A 21657-nucleotide genomic window follows, 5' to 3' on the forward strand; every position below is an offset into this window, starting at 1 on the left:
AGGCCAGATTGCTATGATCAGTAAGCACCAGGAATGGGTGGTGGGCTCCCTCAAGCCAGTGTCTCCATTCTTCAAGGACAGCTTTTAGGGATAGCAGTTCCCGGTTCCCTATCTCATAGTTTCTTTCAGCCGGTGTGAGCTTACGGGAGAAGAAAGCACAGGGATGAAGTTTTTTGGACTCTGACTGATGTTGGGAGAGCATGGCTCATATCCCACAACTGCGTCCACCTCTACTACAAACGGCAGCTCGGGGTTTGGGTGGCAGAGTATCGGGGCAGAAGAAAAGTTCTTCTTTAGTTTCTGAAATGCTGTTCTGGCCTGATCAGTCCATTTCAATTTCTTGGGTTTGTCCCTCAACAGAGAAGTTAACGGGCTCACAATCGTACTGTAGTTTTGGATGAATCTCCTGTAGAAGTTAGCGAATCCGAGAAAACGTTGCAAACCTTTGATGGACGTGGGTTCTGGCCAGGACGTTATGGCGGATACTTTAGTTTGATCCATTTCTACTCCTACAGGCGAAATTATGTACCCCAGGAATGCAATGGAAGAGCCATGAAACTCACACTTTTCCAGTTTTACATAGAGGCTGTGGTCAGTGATGCGTTGAAGGACAGCACGAACATGGGAGATGTGTTGTTCATGGTTTGTGGAGTAAATGAGGATGTCGTGAGGATGGCAATCAGGTATCTCAACAGAGAACTGAGCTGAGCTGGACACACATACACACAACCAAGATCTGATCTCAACTGGAGAACTGAACTGTGCTGGACACGTACTCACACACACATACATAACACACATGCACAAAAGCTGAGAACTGTGTTCCAAGAAGAACTGAACTGTGCTGGACACAGACACACACACACACACACACTAAATTGTCCTGTTTGCATGCACATGTCACTTTACATTTTTTATATTAATCCTGTTTACATGTGTCACTTTAATATTTGCATTCACTGTATACACTGTTCTTTGCACAAAATGTCAATTTCTTATTTGCACTCACTGTATACACTGCTATCTGCACAAATGTTGGTCTATATGTTGTTTGTCTGCACTGTCTTGTCTTGTCATCCTGTGCACTTCTGTTGTATGTCTAGTTTATTTATTGCACCTTAAGTATAGTTTAGTTCTTATCTCTATGTTTAGCTCTATGTTTGTCTGCATCACTGTACTTTGTCTTTGTATGTGCAACACCTCTGGTCTAGAAGGATCGTTGTTTCACTTCACTGTGTACTGCATCAGCTATTTATGGTTGAAGTGACAATAAAGCTTCTTTGACTTTTGACTTTGACTTAAAAAAAAAAACAGAACAAGGGCCACAGAACAGTACACTGGCTGCTGGAGGAGCCCGTGGTTTATGGTGGGCATTTGGATATCTCTGGTGTTACCACCCCCGCTCTGTCCAGGGCTATGTAAATCTTTTAATTTAAGATTTTACTTTTAACAAAATCAATAAAAACGAGTTCTGGTTCCAGCTGATTAATATTATCTTTGTATAGGTCAAAATCGCAATATACCTGTGATGCCAAAAGAATTTGCTCTAGACTAATTAAAGCAAGAATTGTGATAGTTGATTGTTTTTCAGGAGTGTGAATGATTTGATGATATTTGAGGCAGTGTGGTGTTCTGTAGAAGAATGAGAACTCTGCTTTGCACCAGGGTTTAACTAATCCTCACAACTAAAATCAAACTATTCACTGTTATGTTTAACCAGTGTGTTTATGAATTTACACTGATCAGCCATAACTCTATGACCACCTGCCTAATATTGTGTTGGTCCCCTTTTGCTGCAAAACAACCCTGACCCATTGAGGCATGGACTCCACTAGACCCTGAAGGTGTGCAGTGGTATCTGGTGCCAAGATCTTAGCAGCAGATCCTTTAAGTCCTGTAAGTGGCGAGGTGGGTCTCCATGGATCAGCCTCCCCACGTGCATCAATGAGCCTTGGCCACCCATGACCCTGTCACCAGTTCACCACTGTCCCTTTCTTGGACCACTTTTGATGGATACTGACCACTGACCACTAAAAGTAAATATCAATGAGAAAGTGAGTGTTAAAATCTGCCAAAACCATCCATCCATCTTCTATACCTGCTTTATTCCTAATTAGGGTCACGGGGATCTGCTGGAGCCTGTCCCAGCTCACACTGGGCAAAAGGCAGGGGTACACCCTGGACAGGTTGCCAGGCCATCACAGGGCCACACATATAGACAGACAACAACACACACTCACTCCTATGGGCAATTTAGAATTACCAATCAACGTAATGTACATATTTTTTGGACTGTGGGAGGAAATCGGAGTACCCAGAGTAAACCAACGCAGGCACGGGGAGAACATGCAAACTCCACATAGAAAGGCCCCTGTCTGTTCGAACCTGGAATTCGAACCCAGGACCTTCTTGCTGTGAGGCAACAGTGCACTAAGCCACTGTGCTGCCCATCTGCCTAAACCGTTACTGAAAGTAGTGTCATTTCAAGCCAAAACCATTTTTTTAGATGCCCTGATGTCTCCTAAGGGCCACAGTGAGGAGCTAGGGCTATCGTCTGCAGCCTGAGCCCCTCCATGTAAAATTTGGGTGGCTAGCCAGCACCTCTGTTGCTTGAGGGTTCAGCCATGATAACTCATAGTGCCCTGTTTTAGGGCACTGTGCAAGGTGAGAACAGCGAGAAGCTAACACCATGCTCAGACAACCTGGCAGTGTGAATGCTTCTGTTGGGTGTGTCACAATGGGTTCTGTTGGAAAGGCTACAGAATCCAGTTTGCCTCCCATACTCCTTCTTTCAGGGTGTGCTGCCTACTGTTGTTGGCACAGACCAAATCTCTTTCCTTCAGGAGGAACCTCTCTCATATCTGAGAATGGGGCTGTAAAGTGCATTTCCCTCCCAGGTTGAGCCGACATTCCTTGGTTCTCAAGAAGGACAGGGGCTACTCCAATTTTAGACCTGTGTGCTCCTAATTGTATGCAAAAACATACAAGTCTGAGATATTAACACTCAAGGTCACTGTGCTGCAGATAAGGTTCGATGACTGATTTGCATTGATAATTCTGAGAGGGTGCCTATCTTCACATAGGCATCTTTCCAGAGCACAGGAGACTCACCTGGTTAGCTTTCAGGGCAAAGCATATCGGTGCCGAGTTTTTACTTTAGGCCGTCTTATTGCTCACCCACACAAAGTGCATGGAAGCTACTCTGGCATAATTGCATCCCGGGGCATGTACTCAATTATCCAGAAAATTCTTGCTCATCTTGGCTCAGTCGAGGGAAGTGGCAGCCAGGCATAAAGATGCCATAAAGTGTGTGCTCTCTCCTTCTAGGGGATAGTTAGGGATTTAGCCATGAATCAGGCATGTCTGTCTCCCACTTGGGGGAATTCCATCCTTGCTGCTGTAAAGGTCTGACTTTAAAATCTGAATTGGCCAGTGCCTCTCTGCCTCCAAGGCTTAGAGGGTGCTTGGCTCATGACTGTAGTGGCCAAAGTTATTCCTTTGGGTCTGCTACATATGAGACTTCTTATGTGGACAGACCCCAGTTTCTCACCTTGGGTACCACTTTTAGGGCATGTTATTGTCACAAGATTCTTTTGACAGATGCCCCACTTTGGAGTGAGGAACAGTCCTAGATGGCTACCCTGAACATGGCATTTAGGAGGGCTCCTGTTTCTCATGGCATGCAGATTGCCTGAAGATGAGGACCGTGTTTCTAGTGCTGAAACCCTTTTTTCTGAAACTCAGAGGCTACCTTTTGAGGTCCCCTTCATCAATCATTAGAGTGGTCTGTGTTTGTGCCCTCTGCTCAGGTTGTTGCACCAGATCCTGCCCTAGGTAGGACCAGTTTTCTCTCACTAAGAGTAATTTACACTCCAGAGCACATGATCGGGATGCAGGCTTCCTGTTGAGGTAGAGGCTTGGGCCCAGGGAATGGCATCTTCACCCATAGGTGGTGGAATCCATATGGGCATATGACAATTTTTGGCTGGGCAGAAGTGGATGGTGCTCCTTTGGAGATTCCTGTCAAGTGCATGGGTGATCCCCCCCACCCCCCCATGCCTGTTCTCTGGTATCTGTACAGTGCCTGCAGACAGTATCTTCCCTCCTGGGACCTCTTAGTGGTCCTTGAGGGGCTTTTCCATGCCCCCTTTGAGCCAATGGAGTCAGCCTCTGAGGAATTTCTGCCCATGGAAAATGGCTTTGCTATAAGCCGGTTGTACACCCATTGATTGAGCACATATATGTCTGCTTTGGCAGCCGCAACAATAGCAATCCAGTTTCCAAGCAGTGATTTCTCAAAGATCTTCAGACACAACTTCTACATAGAAGCGTTCCCATCAGCCAAGACAGCGAGTCTCGTTCCCTTCTCAGGGAACCTGGTTACATACGTAACCTGGTGTAGACTTATGTAATACCCACTCCACCCACACACCCTAAATTCCTGTCATTCCTGTATTATGCTATATTCATTATATTATATTATATTATATTATATTATATTATATTATATTATATTATATTATATTATATTATATTATATTATATTATATTATATTATATTATATTATATTATATTTAGGGCTGTCAATCGATTAAAATATTTAATCGCGATTAATCGCATGATTGTCATCAGTTAACTCGTGATTAATCGCAACTTAATTGTACATTTTTATCCATTCTAAATGTACCTTAAATTAATACTTGTTTAGTTTTTAATACTCTAATCAACATGGGCATGGACAAATACTGAAATGTATGTTGTATATTATTAGTGAAACCATATTCAACATAGAGCATGAAGACTAGAGCATGTTTCAAAGGTTATAGATATTTTTCTTGTTCATGTCTATTAAACATATGAAAAAAATGAACACAGAATACAATTACTTATTTCTTTGCACTGAGCTATGTACTTACACAAGCCTGTTAACATTTTCAGATCACTTCTAAACATGCAAAGTGTACATTTATTACTGAAATCACCTTAAATATAGAACATAAAGAACATAGACATGTTTTTCAAATAACTTGTTCATGACTATTAAACACATGAAGAAAAGAACATAGAAAAAACACAGGTTCACATTACATCTCCGCTGAAAAGACTCTAGAGTTGTCTGCCTTTGGCGAGGGGCAGGAAAGCTCTCTGCATCAGTTGTATGCTTTGCCATCAAGTGTTACACTTGAGGTGCTGCGGTGAGAACTTAATTCACATCGACAATAAATGCAGACTTGTTTTGTCGACAGAACCATCAGACATCGTTTTATATATAAAGAAGATGTTTTTCTTTCTCAATTTCGGTTTGCTGCTGCATCTCCCATTTCCCAAACTACGGGCAAGGCCAAGGGTGTGCCGTTAAAATGAATTTGCATTAATGCATTATTAACGCGTTAATTTTGACAACCCTAATTATATTGTTATATTATATTATATAACATATGTTAATAGTTTAACTACAATTACCTCAGCCTGATGTTTCATAGCAACGTATTATATATAAACTGCACATATTTGCAGTATTCCAAATATAGTTCACACTGTTGATGACATATTTTAAATCACTTGAAACAGGAAGCCCCGGTGAAGAGGGAGGTCGCACGCTGGACGGAATCGGTGGCCACTCTGCAGGACACGCTTGATGACGCAGACTGGGACATGTTCCGGCGCAGCTCTGATGATGTCAGCATGTTTACGGAAGCGGTTGTGGGATTTATAGGGAAGCTAACGGATGATACGGTACAGAAAACCAACATCAAGTTTCCCAACCAGAAGCCGTGGGTGGATAAGCCCATCCGCGATGCCCTGAGATCCCGCTTCACTGCCTACAACGCGGGGCTCGTCACCAGGAACATGGACGACTACAAGGCTGCGTCTTACAGCGTGCGCAGAATGGTGAAGGAGGCAAAGCGGCGCTACGGGAGGAAACTAGAGTTGCAATTCCAACATGGCGGCTCTAGAAGCCTGTGGCAGGGACTTAGAACCATACAACCTTGCAACCTATATTTTCATATTTTTACAGCTATTTTCATATTTTATTTTTTATTTATATTATATTTTTATTTACACCTATATTTTCATATTTTATTTTATTTTTATTTATCTATATTATATTTTATTTTACTTTATTTTCTATTTTCTATCTTTATTTTTTTATGGATCTCTCTCAATACTTTTTATAAATGTTTACATGCCGGACAGTTGTGAAAAAACATTTCACTGCATGTCGTACTGTGTATGTAAATGTATGTGACAAATTTGAATTTGAACCTCTGTGTGTCCTGAGTCTAATCTCTGGCAAGTTTATCTGCCATTCATAAAAAGCCTCATGCAAAACACCTGTCCTTCTTACCCACATGACAAGAACAGATACATATTTGGAGATCTGATTGGCCAACACTGATTTCCATTACTGGTTCTATGTCTTCAAACAGTTGATGTAATGGCTCTTTTATATAGTTCAATACAGAAGTGTCTCAAATTTACAATTATGCAACCATCTTAAGTAAGTTGTATTAAAATACTCATTACATATAAGTTTTTGACAATGTGTTGTCTTTTAAACACTTTGATGCTCCACTGCAGATTTCAGTGCACCGTGACTTAGACCAAGCCTAGTGTAGCAAAGAATAGCTACAAATTTTTTTGTAAATGTTGATTAAAAATTTAATTATTGACTAAAACAAATGAGATTTAAATGGTTCTACAGATGCGACTGGCAAAGATTCAGGGTTGAGTAGGTCATATTAGTTCAGTTTGGATTATAGGTTGGATTATTGCAATGACTTACTGTCTGAATGTTCCAGATAAGCAAGCATAAGCAAGCTCCATTTAGTCCAAAATTCAGCAGCTATAGTGCTAGAAAAATAAGATAGGAACACATCACTCATATCTTATTGATATTACATTGGCTCCCAGGCAAATTTTGCAAGTACATGGACATGGAGTGTTTGGTGAACTGGCATGTTTGGATGCTGTCACTCCTCTACACACACTCTCAAGTGTTCACTCATGTTTGTTGACACTGGAGTAGCTGGCTGCTTTAGGTTCCAAGAAGCTTCCATGTCAGTGTCAACTTTTGGCTCTCTGTTTTATGCTGTCATAGCTTGTCTTGTCAGAGTCCCTGCACATGATGTACATTGTCATTAACTATTACAAGAACACAAGCATACCTTATATTTTTATCTCTCGCTCACTACACGTTACTCCTGAGCTCCCAGAGATCTTGACTACTTCTGCTCTCATCTGCCTAGTCTATCCTGATTCCCTACTTCTGATAACTTCTTGCTGCTGCCTCACATGGGCTACCTGGAGATATATGGAACTGCTGAGGACAGTACCACTTGGAGAACATAGCGGTGGCTTTGAACTGTTGCTTCAGTATTGCGTTCAAGTATCCATTATTGAACATTTGATGGCTTCAGCAGGAAGGAATTGAAATCTGTTAAATCTTATTTAATTCAGAATCATACTGATTCTCATACTTAAATATTGCTTAAAATCTTCTGGTTACACAACTCCACTTAACTATTTACAGTTGCAGAATGTGGTGTCATTTCACTTGTTGTTGAGGGGAATGTGTGTGGATGGATACTGTAGCTGTGTAGCATGGTGCATGATGTGCACTGCATTGGGCAAGCAGATGTTACCTGGGGTCATCAGTGTTAGATCTATGTCAGGAAGACCTAGATCTACCCCGCCACCCTTCAGAAAAATTACCCTTTGGTATTTCCCCTTGGAGACACAAGACAAAACATTTAGGCAGGCCTCTGAGAAGTGAAATTAACTGATATTCATCAGATTCAGCTGAACCTTACACTATTCTTTCCCTGTTTTGAGATTTATAACAGTTATACTATGTGATAGAGACTCAAAGAGAAGAAGAAACAACCGATTTATTGACCCCAAAGAGCCATTAGGAAATTTTATTCCTTGCAGCTCATCATGGCAAGGCTTTTACGTCAGGACAAATTCAAATTCAAATTTTATTTGTCACATACATAATTGTACACAGTATGATATGCAGTGAAATGCTTACACGACTATTGCTTTGACCCTTGAAAAGGAAATGGAATAAGGACAGAAAAGACAGGGATAAAATGTAAAATATAAAATACATAATATAAAATTTTTAAAAAACTACAATTATAAAATATAAAAAAATTACAATTTACAGTAGCTAAATAAAAATAGAATATAATATAAATTAAAAAAATATATATAAATAAAGTAAGGTAGGGTATGAAACAAACTGTCCATTGGCCTGTTTTTATTGGTCAAGCATTTGTGGCATTGTTGACAGGTGCTGTGCTGCATGTTGTGAAAGTCATCTGCTTTTAACCATCTGCAAAAAATCATGTAAATTCTCTTCTACCATACTGATCAGGGTTTACATTCCACCTTCAGCTGACAAAAAAGTGGCATCTGATGTTATACATACCACTGTTTGCAAAGTTGAGTCAAAACACTCTGAAGCTTTTGTAGTAATTACTAAAGACTTTAACCATGTAAATCAGGAGACCACTTTCCCAACTTTCAAGCAGTTAACTGCGAAAGACAACAGAACACTGCAATTTTGTATGCAACTGTCAAAGTAGCATACAGAGCTACTACTCCACCTCCACATGGTAGATCAGACCACACCCTCATCCAACAGCTCAGTATGTTTATGTCTGTATCCACAAGTGAAACTGCAAATCAGGATGTGCTATGCGAACCACATGGGAATATGCATAACATACTGATTAATAACAGCATCACAGACTACATTCTCGATTCAGACTCAGTTTTGTGAGACTACTAACATCCTAACAGGGTCTGTATACTGATTTCTCCTTTTCTCCATAAGCCTAGGATCACCACTGACCTGAAGTATCTGTTGAATAAGGGCATTTTCTCACATGGCTATCCATGTAGATCATATCAGTGTTTAGAATGGTTCACTCCCATTCAAGAGATGTTTTCACCAATTTCCGTTTCCAAATTTATCAACGTATGTACTGGATCCCTACCTTGTGGTCAGATACCCTTGCAGGCCATCTAGCATGCAGACCACGCTGATGTAAACGGTTTCGAATGGTCTGACGTGACACTTGGGTTCCTCTCACCTCCCTTAAATGTGCCTGGAGTTGAGTGGCCTTCATCATCCGGTTCCGCAGGGCACTGTTCACAATGAAGCGGTCATCAACGTGGGATGTGGCCAAAGGACGTCCACTTCTATGCCTTTCTGTGACTCTTCCAGTCTCTCTGTATCTCTGTCCCAACCTGCTGATGACACTCTGTGACACTCTAAGCTCAGTGGCCACTTCCCTCTGAGAACATCCTGTTTGAAGCCTCACAATGGTGAGGTTCTGTTGATCAGTTGTTAGGTGTGGTCTTGGTCTCATGATGTCAAAATGTGAACAGCATGATGAAGAGGACTGTTTAAATACCAATTCTAATTGAACCAGAAAATTTATTGGTGGATTCATGGATCAAACACCAGTTGTGAATTTTGCCGTTAAGCACCTTGTTAGAGAACAGCAAGTTCTGCAGAAAGTACTGAAACACTGAACAGTTGGACATGTGCATTCAAAAGTGTAGAGAAGGTCAAATTAAGTTCACCTGGAAAGGTTATATAGTGCATTTTAGGTGCATCCTGAAATTTCACCCGAAAGCCGAATATCCTTAACTTTTTTTGAGTAGTGTATATTTAACATCTAATATATTGGGTTGTGTTCAGTGCTTTAGGCAAAGAGCAGTGAAGCAATAAACTGGTGGGTCACACTAAAAAATTTTTGTTAACATGCACAAGGTAGAACAGCTGAAGTCAGCTGGTTTGGGCTCACCCAAAATTGTAGTTGCTATCTCTACTATTCTCTGTTCATTTGCAGAATATGATGTTTGTTGGTTGCAAAGTATTGGCCACTCACATCCCACCATATGCTTAGCCTATGGGTAAAATTGTTAAGTTGTAGGCTGTCAGTAGTAATAATGAGGATAGTTGGTGATGTTAACGATAGTGGATGAAGGTACACATCACAGATATGAATAAATAATTCACTGAGTGAATAAATGAAGGTATGACCCTGTATACATACCTGTGTATATCCAAGTGGTTATGATTAGGTTATTATACACTGCTAAAACTTGGTTTAAACTCACCCTGGCACCTTTAGCCTGATTCAATCTGTGTGTGCTAGTAGGAGAGCATTTCATCTGATCATAATTAATCTGTTAATAATTAATCTGTTCATTAATCTGAATCTGTTAGTCTTGACTGACAATATTATGCTACGGTTCAGGTTTACATCCAGTCTGCTCCTACACCAAAGTGGTTATAGAGAGTGGCCAGGTGGAGCAGAAAGGGAAAGGACATGCAAAAAGAAAGCATTTCAAGAAGAATCGGTGAAATGTTGCAAAAATTTCTGATCTGTTCACGGCTTCAAGTGCAAGTCAGTTTCATCTGTCCATTGTGCTGGACAGTGAAGACTTAGTTTTCTTTTCATTAATTCAAAATTCACATTTTACTGGTCACACATACAGTCATTCACAGTGTATTGTGCAGTTAAATGCTTTTTTATGACTGGGACATAAAAATAGAATTAACATAAACCAGATTTTAGGAAGAATCTTAAAGTAAAAACATATGAAAAGTAAAATGTAAATGTCACCAACAGTATGGACCATATTTGGAATAGTGCAGTTGCCAGGAGAATCTGCAGAATGTGAGGACAGGCCTAAAGAAAAGTGGCTCCACCAGGACAACCTTTATAAATGTAACCAAGTGGTTTGGACAATAGTGTGCAAGCTTATGGAAAACCCCTGTGATTTTTGTGCATATGTTAATTGAATGAGATAATAGGAAATGCACGAAAAAGGGACGCTGCCCCGATGCCCCTCAGTGCATGCTGGGTCCATGCGTGGCAGAGAAGCGGGAAAAATGCTAAGGAAAGCATGAGCCAGAAGAAACTTTACTTCTAAAGATTTGCAAATTAAACATTAAAACTTTGCTGAAACATAAAGCTGTTCTTCTAAGTGGAGTTGCATATTTAGGGTGTAGGGAAAATTGACTCTTAGGTCCAGGGTGCAGTGACTGTCTACAGTTACAGTATTAGTACACCAGTTGTTATTGATATACACAGACTCTTACCAGAGTCTGATGTCCTATCATGACGCGGTGTGGTGTAGCCTGTTTGCTCGATAGCTAATTCCGGAATGGATGAATGAAGCCAGGTTGCTTCGGTTCCTCTCACAGTGCCACCTTTTGCCTCATTTTTGCCGGGGATGATAATCCATGGAGAGCTGGGACTCCTTGCTACATTCTACTGGAATGTAGTGTGAGTGGAGAAACTCAGCTGTAACACTTCGCTCATAAACTCCTAATCGTAAGGAGATTGTGCTGGCTGTAGGTCTTGTTCGCCCAAGAGGATATACACAAGACGAGAAACAACACGTGCACAAAACAACAAACAAAGCACCGGTAAAGCTACTGCAACAAATTCAATTCAATTCAACTTTTGTATAGCACCTTTTACAATGAACATTGTCTCAAAGCAGCTTTACAAAAGAAGAAAAACAGAGAAAGGGGAGGGGAAAATGAAAATAAAAAATAACTAAATAACTCGAAATAAGAATAAAATTATTAAATTTAATTATTAAACTATTTTATCCCTATTTTATCCCTAATGAGCAAGCCTGTGGCGACGGTGGCAAGGAAAAACTCCCTGGGATGGAATAAGGAAGAAACCTTGAGAGGAACCAGGCTCAGAAGGGAACCCATCCTCATTTGGGTGACACTAAACAGTAAATAACGTAACTGTAGCTGATTAATGTCCTTTCTTCAACAGCAATCAATGACCCATGAGGAACTATTGGGTCATTGTAGTTTCTAAGGTCATTATAGATACTATTTCTTTGCTGTCACAAGCTGACATGAAATGGCAGATCTGTGATGGTGTGAAAGTCCCCAAGTGGCTCTGTCCATGGCTGTCTCCTGGTCCACACAGATCCATCTACAGCATCAATGGGCACCACCAAGCGATGAGACTCCAACCAGGGGTAGAGGCAGTGGTCACACTGGAAACTGGGAAACACTGGGAACTCAGGATTGGGGTGTATAGCTCCACAGAGAAAGACAGAGAGAGGAAGAGAAAGATATTAAGTATGATTCTGATCGTGTGATGTTTAAAGACAATGTAAGATTATGTATAAAGTTCAGGCAGGGACTCCGGCAAGACTAGCTATGACAGCATAACTCCAGTCTGCTCAAGAAAGCATCCCAGCGTCTCTTCTTCCTGAGATTACTGAGGAAGAATCACCTCTCTACGGACATAATGAACAATTTCCACCGTTGTGCAGTAGACAGCATCCTAACCAGCTGTATTACATCTGGTACGGGAACTGCTCTGTCTCGGACCGTAAATCGATTCAAAGGGTGGTGAAAACCGCCCAACGCATCATTGGGACCCCACTCCCTGTCGTTGAGGACGTCTATAAGAAACGATGTCTACAACAATTGTAAACAACAATTAGTGGAATTGACTCTGTGAACTTATTTGTAGTTGCATACGTTAGGTTAGTATAAAGAACTTCAAATGTGTTGAATTGATATATGGGTTTTTGTGTGGCGCCTAGATTATTATCATGAATAACTGCAACACCTCCTCCCCTGCCTGTTAGATGCGGTTGATGTATATAGCTAAAACCAGCTGGGCAAGCTTCATTTTAATGCTACATACTCGTTTTGTTTAATCCATGTTTCTGTTAAGCAAAGAACACTGAACTCCTGATCAGTAATCATTACTCCTCATTAATCATCACCAGTAATTCATTAATAATAAGTGCTTTAGTTGACAGAGATCTTATATTTAACAGTCCTAGCTTCAGATCAAAGGTGCTGGCTGTGCATTCACTATGATCTAGTTTTATGTTAATCAGGTTACTAAAACAAATTTTCTTATTGTTAAAACATTTTCGTTTGGTTCGGGGAACAGACACAGTCTCAATGTTATGAACCCTGAGGGACGACTCATTGCAGCCAGCAGATGGTCGGATTAACCTGCTTGTCTGCTCCCTGGCCCTGGATTGTCACCGACTAACTAGATCTGCTCTAAGACTATGTGCTATACTGCAAGAAATGAGAGCAGCACCCTCCCGAGTGGGATGGACACCGTCCCGTCCTAACAGGCCAGCATTGCCCTCAAAAGAGCTCCAATTATCTATGAAGCCCACATTGTTTTCAGAGCACCACCTGGACATCCAGCAGTTCAGCGACCATAACCTGCTGTAAGCTACATCGCCACGCCACATTGGGATGGGGCCAGAGCATACTACAGCATCGGACATCGCCTTCGCTAATTTACACACCTCTACAACATTACTCTTAGTAACCTCAGACTGACGAAGGCGTATATCATTAGCTCCTACATGGAAAACTATCAGGAGAACCTGTGCTTGCCTAGGACCCTGAGATTACCTGCAATGTCCGGCGCCCTGGCTCCCGGAATACACCTAACCTGTGCTGCTGGAGCCCCTAAAGGCCTAGCTAATTTCACATGCCTTAAAATTGAGTCTCCTATAACCAGAGCTCTTTCAGGTTTCTCAGTGGGTGCTTCACTGAGGAGAGCAAACCTGTTGGATATGTGCTTCTGTGGGTGAGCCTTAGCGTTAGCCTTGGCTTTGCAACTATGCCGCCAAGTCGTCACCCATTCGCCCCGCTGTGAGGGCTCTAATGCCGGAGTTGAGGGGTTACTAACTCCACCTAAGCCATCCAGACTTCCTCCTACAGACACTACACTGCTCTCACCATCACTAACCCTCTCTAGTGTCTGGATGCGCACCTCTAAAGCTAATATCTTCTCCGTCAGAGAGCTAACTAGCGTACATTTATCACAGGTAAAATTAACACTAACGACGGAGGAAGAATTACTAAACATCCTGCAGCTCACTACTGTACAAGCTGAAAGTTAGTCATACTGTATGATCACATACCTTTTGAATGAGTTTATCCTGATAATTAAAAGATCCGGAGAGGGTTTTCCTCAAATTGCTGTATGAAAACCGGAAAAAAGGCTTCTCCCGAGAGAAAACAAAAGAACAATTAACTGCAATATGCAAGTAAAGATTTAGAACCGAAACCTCACAGCATAAAATATTCAGGCAAAAGAGAAAAAATTAGACCATATAAACTTTGAATAAAAAACGCCGAAACAGGCAAGAACTCACGGTAGGCGCTTCAAACACAGGAAGTGACGCAGGAAGTGAAGCAATACAGTCAAATGCTCTGCCATCTTGCCGTAGTTTAATAATATTTATTTTAGTAAAATTATGTATTCATATTATAAACATTATTTGTGTCTCTCACAATTTTTTCTTTGTCTAGAAAAACAACTAGGTTTGAATCTGAAATTCACAGAGGAATTCAGAATATGCCCCCGGGGCCAGTGTCACTATTTTACGTAAGAGTGTTCAGAGATTTTAACACTCATTCATTAACCTCTACCTTTCAGATTCTCCAGCAAACCATGAGTTATGAAGAATTTTCTGAAACATGCACAGCACTTGAATTATTTCAAAGGTATAATTGAAAGTCAGGCAGAAAAAAAAAATTGACTATACATGACAGTCTGACAGTCCCCTTTAAGATAAATAACTAATTAGAATAATTTCCTCTTTAAAATCACCAACTTGTTTACTAGATCCCTTATCTTCATAAGTTTCTTCAAACCCCTTCTAAAAATTCATTTTTTTCCTTAGCACTTATCCTCTCTTAAGCATAGAACTCCTGACAGTTTTTACCAGAAGAAAGGGAAGAAGCTCAGCTCTAAGACTTCTAAAACCATTTCCACCTAAACACAATTCCAACATCAAGCGGCAAATTTGAACACAGAAAAAAATTGTGACACTGCGTATGCTACAAAGTAAACACAAGTGACTGTGCTACTACATTTTACAAATACAACCTTGATGTCAATTGAAAGATGATTTTAATAAGTATTATAAATAAGTATGTTTTTATATACTCAAAAGCTGGCTCTTTCATTTCCACCGAGCCAAACGAGGACTTTACACTGCATCAGGCTCTGTGGAGCTTTATGTTGGTGATAAATCTTAGAGCAGCCTCCTTCTTTTGGTTGTTTTTGAGGTGCTGTTCAAGGTAGTTATATGTGTGGTGGCTAAATTGTACTTAGATTGGCTTGATGGGTAATATAGCACTGTATCTGCGCTGTACTTGATGACTGCTTTCTGACATCAGGCCACATGCTACCTCTGCATCTCAACCTTCCTTTTTTCCCCAGATCTTCACTCTGAGGTGCTGATCATGAAAGAACCTATACTTGACGTTCAAGGACTTCCTTGCCATATCCTGGAGGGGGGGGCCTCTACCAGTCGAGGAGCTGGCCATCACACACTGTGTCAGCCTCAGCTGGGAAGAGACGATCATCTCCCAGAAAAAGACCGCCAAAAATAGGGCCTGACACATGGGGGATCAGGTATCTAGGATCAGTCTCCTTCAGCGTGGCTCCTTCAGACTACTGTACTTCTTCACTTGGTCCTCAACCCACTCTGATGCTCTTCAGGGGCACCCCTAAAATCTCCAGTGTTTCAGGGAGAAGGTGCACCTGGCAGTACATCCAAGCTGTACAACTGTATTTTGATTTCATACAGATGTAATATTGATGCACAGAATCATTATATCACAAATCAGGTACACAGGAACATCTGTCTCCTGCTTGTGTGGATTCAATCCTTGCAAATGTGAACAGCATCAAGCTAAGCCAAGATCTGGAGCTGCAGCTGCCAAGGTTATAAGGTCTCATGGCAGCTGCAGGCAATATCATTTCTTTGGGCCTTCAGAACATGAGATCGTTCAAGCTCAAGATCAAGGGCTTTTATTACCACAATCCCTTTTCCAGTGCTATAATGGTTGGCTATTTGGCTACTAGATGTCTGAGGCCTTCTTGCAGACCACAAATTCCCTCCTGTGACCTCTCTGTGGTCCTGAAGGGGTTATTACAAGCCCCCTTTGAGCCTATTAAGTCAGACTCTGAGAAGTTCCTGACCCTGAAACTCTGTCTGCTTTGATGACCCTTCTCCAAGCAGCAAATCTCTCATTGGATTAGAGATGACATTGCTCAGTCATATGAGGCACATGGGATGGACTCACCTTTAGGTATCAGGGCCCACCCAGGATTATAGCATCATGCAGGGCCAAGTCCTCTCTGCACACATTCACTGGGTGTTACAGTTTAGACCTGGAGTTGAGTGTGTATAGCTTTCCACACTTCCTGGCATGCCTGATGTCTTCCTTCACAGAATTAAAATCTGGGGATAAGTGACCCCCTTTTTGAACCAATGAAATTTTCATGTGTTCACACATGCTTCCACTGGGGCATTCCCATAACATCAAGCTTGTTTTCTTTGTCAGGGAATTGATTTATTTTGGCAATTGATTTATTTGGCTTTGATAAACTGTCACAATAAGGATTTATAAAAGTGGACAAACATATTTTTGTAAAAAACAAAATCATAAAATTTTATTCAAAGATTTCATTAACATTCTTGTTAATACATTTTTCATTTACATTTGAAATCATTTAATTATATACGCTATTAATTGATTTTTAGTCAAAAAAATTGGCACATTTTGGCAAATTTTTATAATAATTTTTATATACAGAGCTTTCATCACAACCAAAATTATTACTCCTAAAATAAGATCTGTTGCAACTAAGTAAAAATATTTATGAGAAAAAGATCATTCACATTGAAAAGATTGAACCAGAACATTAGTAGTATTTCAAAAACCTAATTTCTAAAAGTCCTAACATTGATGAAACCTTTAAATCTCTCTTCCACAGGAGTGGTTCCCTTTGTCCCTCATAAGTACTATCTGATCCAGCAGGGGAAAACCTGGAGTGATCTGGCTCTCATCGACAGTAATGACAACATGATCCGACTTCAGAATGAAGCACAGAGACAACTATTCAGTTCCAGTGCTTGGATTGGACTCTACAATGACATCAACAGCTAGCGTTGGTCCATCGGAAATGAGCCAGTGGGAACTACAAGATGGGTATCACCTGAACTCAACAATGGTTGGATCAGGTCTGTACTGTACTATTCCCCTCTGTATGTTTTGATGGTAAGAATCCACTTACTGGTCACTTTCCTATTTGTCAATAGAAAATGCTGTTTTGTAATTTTAAGGACTCGCTGGAAGCATGAGTGTCTGAATCCGGATGTTATTGACGACAGCAGGCAGAATCATAAACAGGTAAGCAGGCAAAAGGTCAAAACCAGAAAAGCAAAACACTAGGCGATCAAAACAGAAACAGAAACCGAAACTCGTAATCTAGGCAGACAGGCAAGGATCATACACATCAAAGATAAATCAGGCAATATGCAAGGCTTGGTATATGATGCTAGGAAACGATACTTCACGTACAATAGAGGGAGCACGCTGCTTAAAAGCCCTAGAAACCGGAAACCAGGTGTACACAGTCAATATTCGGGCGAAGGCTCCCTCTGGTGGTCTGGATCTGCATGCACAGTGACTAATAAAATTCTGACACGTATGTTTTTTTGTTTTGTTTTTTAAATATTGCCTTTTAATGTTTTAATCTGTAACTTTTATTTTTTTTAAAGTAACAAAATTTCCTGAATACTCATGTTTTATCGTGTGTTTTTTTTTAATTCAGACAGTAAAACTGGAAATCAGCAGTACATTTACATTTCTACTACTATGGCATGGCGTGACGCTCAGGCTTACTGTAGACTGCATCACACAGACTTGGCCAGCTCCAGAGATGCAACCGAAGACTCAGTTATTATGGGACTGATCTCTGCTTGGACTTGGTTTGGTCTGTTCACAGACTCCTGGAAGTGGACAGACAAAATGAATTTCTCTACCATCAGCTGGATGATTGGAAAACCTGATAATGCCCTGTGGCAAGAAAACTGTGGTTATTTAAATAACAGTCTGGCTGCTGATGCACTGTGTTCAGACATAATGCCTTTCTTCTGTTACTCAGGTGAGTTAATGTTTTATTCAGTCTGTATATAGGAAAATTAAACTGAATTCAGAATGATAATTTATTAGTTATTGTTTCTGCATTTAGTAATCACAGGACAACAACAAATAGTGAAGGTCCAGTCCTATGAGGATGTGAATGATCCTGCAGTAAAGGCACACATCTTGTAGCAGGTGGGTCTCATTCTTCAGAAGAATTATAATCTACATTTTCCAGTGATCATCAAACTCCGGCATATAAAAAACTATATTCTGATTGTATTCAGGTTTGTATAATTTTTTTCTACAGAAGAGTCTGTATCCTACATTATAGTAATAAACATCTTATTCTGTTCTTCAGATCAACCAGAAACTGAAGGATCATCTGAATACAGGGAACGTCACAGTGAAATTGGCACAAACAACCAAAGAGAGTTGTGTTTCACGAGGTGAAAGTAGAAAAAAAATACTACAGTCGTAAATGAAAAATGTGACCTCTAAATCTGTTTTTTTTTTATTGTTTTACTTTAATTATTTATAAAAGAAACATTTACTACATAAATTCCTCAATGTTCATGTCTCCTTGTGTTGTAAAAAAAGATTTGTAAAAGTGATCATCTCTCTTCTGTACAAGGTCAAATATTCATTTAGAGAAAAATCATGCCTATTGATGACTGTAGTGTAACAGTCTTCCTACTAATTTCTGAGGAGACAAGCTACACAAATTTGTGGGAGGGACTCACCGACCAGATTACTAATCAACCCTTGTGCTAAAACCTAAATACATAATCCCAGCACCATATACACCAAAAGTATGAGTTTATATGAAAAGACACACAAAGCATTTTTCATAAACAAACCCCCCAGAACATAACCACTGCAACACAGAAACCCAAAGGCATACACATGCATTTCAGCCAGCCACTAAAGAAAGACAGTACATAAAGAGTCCATGTGACTAGGCCTGAAACCAAAGTTTTCCAATCAAGACTGATTATGGCTAGGTAAGCACTAGAGAAGACAATACCTCCCTTTCCCCCAAACCATTCTCCCTTCTTCTCTCCCTTTACCTGGCTATATACAAGAGGGGAAATACAACATAGAGCCCCCTAGAGCATGGTAGTGACATTTCAATTAAAAGGCTCAGTAACCAAGTTCTGGGTAGTTACATACCCCTCCCCAGAGAGAATATGGTTGGTATATTCCATCAAACTAGTTTTGACAGGTCTGGAGAGCCAATCAGAATCCACATCACAATGCCCCGCCCCTTTTCATCCAATCAGAATTGTCCATGTCACAATGTCCCACCCCCTTTCATCCAATCAGATTTGTCTGTCACAAGATCCTGCCCCCCTTTTTCATCCAATCAGATTTGTCTACATCATAATCAGATCGTCATAATCAGATCATAGTCATAATCACATCATAATCAGACATAACCTTCATCCAATGAGGACAGCTGATTTTCAACTCCTAAAGGTCTCACACACAACTCCTACAGCTAACACAAACACATAAGCATATACTTAACCATTTGTATATGGTTAATGTTTTTATTGAAAAAAACATAAAAGTTTATCTCTTGAAGGTTACGTAAACCATCAACAACCCCACAATCACCCACACAAACACACCTGCACATGACACACACACATATATACATATACTTAACCTTTTGTATATGGTTAATGTTTCTATTGAAAAAATATAGAAGTTGTAAGTTTATCTCCTGAAGGGGTCACGCAGTCACACCTCTGAATTCCTATGGAAGTTTTGTCCTTGAAGGGGTCATAAACCATCAACACCCCACAATCACACACACACACCTGACACACCCGACACACCCCCAATTTTTCCCTTGAAATACTTTGTCTCTGCATGTAGAATATCATAGATTCTTTGAGCACAACTATGGCCACTTGTCCTGATGTACCGAAAAAAATTGCAATCTACTTTGGCTAGATTTGCAAACATTTTAGAGCATGAAAATATTCAATACTGGTCATTATCATTTATTTCAATGTAGAATCAGTAGACGTAATGCTTTACAAACTATCGGGACTGGGGCACATCCACTGGAGCAGCGCTACTGAGACCGTAATTTTTAATCAGTGTGACTGGAAAAGTAAATGGTGTAAAGACTTTGACTACATCATTCGAATGGATTTCTTTTCACTGGAGGCCTACAAACGGAAATGGAAAAACTTTGCATCTCCGCATCAGACATACTGCATAAGAGCAACAAATTTCTCCAAGAACCAGGTTTCACTGCACATTTCTACCACTACTACCGAAGCCTATGCATCGGAAAACAAAGAGAACTGCGAACTGAGGTACGAACTTACCAGTTGGTACTAAAACAGTACTTTAATCAAATCGACGAATTATTCCAAAAAGTGGAGAAAATCAAAGAAATGGAAGAGTAAAACTAGAGGAACTTTTCCGATTCAATAATCTTTCAAGACTGAGCAGAAACCAAACCTTTTACTGACTCCGCCCTAACGCTTTATAGGGTGTATAGACCGAATAAACTTTGAGTTAAAACCTTCTGAACATCTGGGAAAGAAATGTCTCAGGAATTCAACGCATTCTTCTACAGCTCGGCCACTTCTGTGGGTAAAGATGCGACCTGTTCTGGTTGTAAAGACGATGAAAACACAGGTGATTCCCTAGGAAAAAGAAATCTAACCTATCTGTCTACGAGCGATGAAACTGACGGGTGCATATCCGTCACCATGCTAGCCATCATCCATGCTGTGACGGGAAAACTGCTGGACAGGATCATCGATCAAGATCTCAAAGACAACTGCAATGAGTGTGTGATCACCCGAGTCAACTTCAACACAGATTTTTGTCCCCGCCTGATGACCTCTCCAATCACCGGCAGTTATCGACAATTCACAGCCTGGGAAGTTCCTGTTTGCGAGTGACAGAAACAGTTGTTATCATACCATGGGGTGTATGGGGAGGGAGGTGTGTGGAGGTACAAGGTGCGAAATGTGAATTAGCATATGAATGAAACCACCTTGAATGTTCTACAGTACCTACTGGATGAAAGCACAATTTTCAAAACAGAAAGATCACCTGTGATTGGCTGAGACATGTGTTGCTATTGGTCAGTCTGGGCAATTATAATACCATTTTGAGTAAACCCCTCCCTTTTCCCTTTTGTTATATATATATATATATATATATATATATATATATATATATATATATATATATACACATATATATATATATATATATATACACATATATATACACACACACACACACACACACACGGGTTGGACAATGAAACTGAAACACTGGCCAATTTAGTGTTGGAGGTTTCATGGCTAAATTTGACCAGCCTGGTGGCCAATCTTCATTGATTGCACATTCCACCAGTAAGAGCAGAGTATGAAGGTTTAATTAGCAGAGTAATAGCACAGTTTTGCTTAAAATATTGCAATGCACACAACATTATGGGAGACATATCAGAGTTCAAAAGAGGACAAATTGTTGGTGCACGTCTCGCTGGCGCATCTGTGACTAAGACAGCAAGTCTTTGTGATGTATCAAGAGCCACGGTATCCAGGGTAATGTCAGCATACCACCAAGAAGGACGGACCACATCCAACAGGAGTAACTGTGGACGCAAGAGGAAGCTGTCTGAAAGGGA

The 21657-nt window shown here is 40.5% G+C and overlaps 1 protein-coding gene and 1 long non-coding RNA gene across 2 annotated transcripts in view; both read left to right on the forward strand.

The window, feature by feature from the left end:
• The first annotated feature begins 17115 nt into the window (after positions 1-17115).
• The window catches only part of s100u (S100 calcium binding protein U), a 282508-nt gene continuing 277966 nt past the window's right edge, over positions 17116-21657 (forward strand). The window contains exon 1 of the mRNA XM_058405225.1: positions 17116-17123. Coding sequence (XP_058261208.1) covers positions 17121-17123 — 3 coding nt within the window. The 5' untranslated portion in view covers positions 17116-17120. The remainder of the gene's footprint in view (positions 17124-21657) is intronic.
• On the forward strand, positions 17127-18468 carry LOC131362898 (uncharacterized). The gene is made up of 4 exons (XR_009206252.1): positions 17127-17255; positions 17680-18012; positions 18100-18185; positions 18352-18468. It is a non-coding gene; the product is annotated as an uncharacterized LOC131362898 (long non-coding RNA).

This window comes from Hemibagrus wyckioides, linkage group LG12 (genome assembly GCF_019097595.1).
Source record: "Hemibagrus wyckioides isolate EC202008001 linkage group LG12, SWU_Hwy_1.0, whole genome shotgun sequence".
Taxonomy (NCBI): Eukaryota; Metazoa; Chordata; class Actinopteri; order Siluriformes; family Bagridae; genus Hemibagrus; species Hemibagrus wyckioides.